The following is a 3,940-nucleotide window of genomic DNA, read 5'->3' as shown; positions in this document are numbered from 1 at the left end:
TTATTTTTCGGAGATATCCATCTTAAGTAGATATTTAGCAGCTGAAATGGATGATTATTGTCAAAGTAAATTTAAAACTAAAATTATAGAGCCTTGTAACTTTAAATCCCTCAATATTATTGCTAATTACAATATTAGTTTCTAGCGTTAAAGTCATAAATAATTATGAATATGATCATGTAACATAATATTCAACACTGGAGGTTAGCTTGCCTTATTTTGCTGTGTGCATACGTATAATTCAGTACGAGCTAGGATACAAAGACATTTTTCGAGAATCGTTTATAATAATGTCGTCACAAATTTATTTAACGTACGCCAACTAAAATTTTAGAACTTGTTCTCATGGAAGTATATTAAGGTGTGATTAATTATGAAAATATTGTTATTGATTACGTAAGATTCGTTTTGCCCTTACATTCGCACCGTCAACTCGATCACTAGTCATGTCCACCTATGACAGTAATAAAAGTATTCATGCTGAGTGGATGAGTTTTTAGCACATTATGCTTTTCAATTTTAGGGAATATCATTTTGGCATCGTTATTATAAAATAGATTATAAATCCTTCTGATACTTACTTAATGAAACAGTATAGCAGGTAATGTTACTGCATAGGTATACTATAGTTAATGTTAAAGTACTCGCATCATTTCTAGGCTAATTAAATATCGTTACCTTCTCACTCATGGCGAAAAGTTGTTTATTTTGTTTGTCTAGTTCTTTACCCATATCCACGGCCATTGATTTTAAATCGCTTACTAATCCACCCACTTGTCTAATCATACAAAAATGTAGAAATAGCTGTTGTAATGCTGCACTAATATCTTACCCTTTATTAATTCTTAATCCATTTAATTACTTGGTTTAATATGCTTGTAAGTCAATACAAATTTACGAGAGTACAATGAAGTACATCAGCAATCAACGAAATACAAACGCAACCTATTTACGGATTTTTTATTTTTACCTGAGATTGCTATCCATTTCGTCTTCACGTATATCGTTCGTAACTCTATTCAAAGTGGATGTAAATGTAGATATTTTTAATCATGGGAAATTATTACTGGCAAAGAAGAATTTGGATTAGTATTGCAGAAGTACTTCCAAAGTCTCTGATAAAGTTTTCAACTAAATACCGTAGTTACCTCTGAATATAATTACCATTTTGTAACATAAATTTGTTAGGCGAGGTGTTGCGATAAGTCAGAGTAGATTGTAAAACTGTGTTGAGATTCGCAGATAATATTCGGCTTGTTAGTAGAATATGATATCGGAATTACGTACAGATTTCTTAATTAGAATTGATGTCCCATAACCATGGTAAGAAATGAATTGTCAAAATAAAGCTTTTCGAATGTATATTTAAATTGAGTATATGGCCTAACCTGGTTGATAATTTACAACTTCATCATTTTGTGGTCCCCAAACTCTCTTAAAATCTTTGCTTTTTTCAAAATTTTCGGTCCTAAATATTATGGAATGCTCAATTTGATATAATGAATATTCATTACAACTAACAAAATCCCTACCACAGTTCTTTGCTTAATATTTAAGCCGTAATCCTTTTAAGAAAATACAGTAATTTTCAAGCGAAGCATATGCTATAATATTACATTATAGCAGATATTAGAAATAGACATGTACAATAGTTAATTATTAAGCTAACTGCTTTTGAAAATTGTATCATATGGGATAAAATATGTTGAAATACCATGTAGACATATACCTTTTCCATGGACAAACACATAATCCACAACACTTTTCTAAATTTGTTAAATTTTTCTCGGCTTCATGCATATCGGCATTGATCTGCTCCATGTTCTGCTCGATCCGATCAATTTGCTCTATATATTAGTAAGATAAGTATTTGTGTAGTTAACGATGTTTTAACAATGCAGAGACATTATTAGTGGAATAAATATTATATACAGAATACTGAATGATATTCCATAACTTATCTGGTTATTGTGATAGTATAAGAGAATTATAGTAAAATTAGTATTAATCAGGTGCTGCCCTACTGTCGCTAAGACTCATCCATAAAGATATTGGTAAAAAATTAACAACCGACTGCAAGTTCTCTTAGGTGTTTGGGGTATTTTAACTCCTCCAAGTTACTGTGATGCTGTAACATCCTAAGTACGAGCTGCCTATTCAACAGATGATATATTCGTATTCTTCTGTACTAATACTAAAACTGCTTCCTCGAAGATACATGTAAGATTTTTAGCTTAAAGATATCTTTTTAACTTGCCTACCCGATAGGTGGCATATCCGTATTATTCTATACTGGAGCTATAGCTAAAATTGCTTCCTCGAAGATACATATATGTTAGATTTAGCATAATGATATCTTTTAATTTGCTTATCCGATAGATGACATATTCGTAGTATTCTGTACTGGCTCTATAGTTAAATTTGTTTCCTCAAAGACATACCAGTATGTTAGATTTAGCTTAATGATATCTTTTAATTTTCCTATCCGATACCTGGTATGTTTGTATTATTTTGTACTGAGGCTATAGCTATAGCTAAATTTGCTTCTTCGAAGATATGTGTCAGATTTAGCATAAAAATATATTTAAATTTAACTGTTTAATCCTTCATGGTATTGCTATACGGTAGATTTATCTATTACAGTAGCCCTAACCCCCTTGCGTATTCAGCGTCTCCAAGGTTTTTGTACCAATTCCATGTGTCTATCAAGATGAACCGAAGATTAGATTGTTATAGAGTTATGAAAATGGACTGGAACTCATCTATAATCATATTCAACATTTACTAATGAGAAATAAACGTTGTCATCGCCATCGAACTACAGGCAGATTGCGTTATAAGATATATATGACAATATATATTAACGATACCCAAATGGTGTGCAAGAGAGTATCATTTCGCTGGATTATTTTAGTATCTACCGCATTCAGTGTCACCATACCTCCTCTGCTATCACCAATATACGCCTGGTACTATCTAGAGACTACAAAGCGAAATTTTTAAAATAAACACAATAGTTTTAAAGATTACAAGTAATTAACATTACTATCATTAGTATAAAGCCTATCACTAGTTTATGAACTAATGTGCAATGTACTAATTTACTTCTCTTGATTACATCATCTACGAGTCTGGACAGATCTATCGTTCATTTGGCTAACAACTATATATTAAAGTAACGAGATTATAGTCGAACAGGTCGATATTAACAAATAACTTTTCAATTTATATCAACATGAAGTATTACTGACCTCATTCGTTATTTTATTGCCCCTTTCTTTCATATCTTCCAATTGCCGTTTCATCTCCGCTTCCGATATTGTAGTGTCGTCGATATTCATGGCTGAGAATTTCTTAAGCGCTATAATTGATAGCACGATGTGACTAAAAATGTCTTGGAAAAATTTCGCAGCATTTAGACTGCAGTACTAATGTTTAAAATATGATTGCAATTTATAACAATATGGTGGTAAGTTGCTGTTTAAACTATGAAGTGGAATTGGTTGTCAGTACAGTAGTATCGGGTAGTTCCGCAATTATGATATGAAATTGGAATTATCAATAGTAAATTAATGTCAGGATATCATATACAACACTAAAGTTGAACTTTTAAATACCTTAGTTGGCAATTAAGATCTGGATATTTGCTATTTATGAATTTAGAAGGTACCGTAGCGTAATAAAGATTCTGTAAAGATCTACGCAGTTTGAAGGGCTAGTACTTATCAATAAGAGGAATATGCCGTACCGTATAAAATGGTAGGATCATAGATTACAGATATAGTATCTTTTACAAATTGATGATGGATGCATCGGTAACATGGTGTGCTCTGCTGATATTATTATAAAAATTCGTTTATATTTACATTACTAGTATTTCAAATTTAAATTAGCAAACTTATGATATTAACATTTATACTAAAAAGTTCAGGTTTATTCT

The 3,940-nt window shown here is 31.2% G+C and overlaps 1 protein-coding gene across 1 annotated transcript; it reads right to left on the bottom strand.

Annotated features, from left to right (window-relative positions):
* Positions 1–385: 385 nt before the first annotated feature.
* TRIADDRAFT_51809 (SNAP25.2) lies at positions 386–3,341 on the bottom strand (the record flags this gene model as incomplete). The annotated part of the gene is made up of 9 exons (XM_002107831.1): positions 386–454; positions 679–778; positions 971–1,015; positions 1,149–1,224; positions 1,389–1,468; positions 1,730–1,847; positions 2,654–2,702; positions 2,942–2,983; positions 3,252–3,341. The coding sequence occupies 9 exons, from the start codon at positions 3,339–3,341 to the stop codon at positions 386–388; spliced, it is 669 nt and encodes a 222-aa protein (XP_002107867.1).
* Positions 3,342–3,940: the final 599 nt, after the last annotated feature.

This window comes from Trichoplax adhaerens, genomic scaffold (genome assembly GCF_000150275.1).
Source record: "Trichoplax adhaerens TRIADscaffold_1 genomic scaffold, whole genome shotgun sequence".
NCBI classification, from domain to species: Eukaryota; Metazoa; Placozoa; class Uniplacotomia; order Trichoplacea; family Trichoplacidae; genus Trichoplax; species Trichoplax adhaerens.
This window is presented reverse-complemented; position numbering and strand designations above follow the sequence as displayed.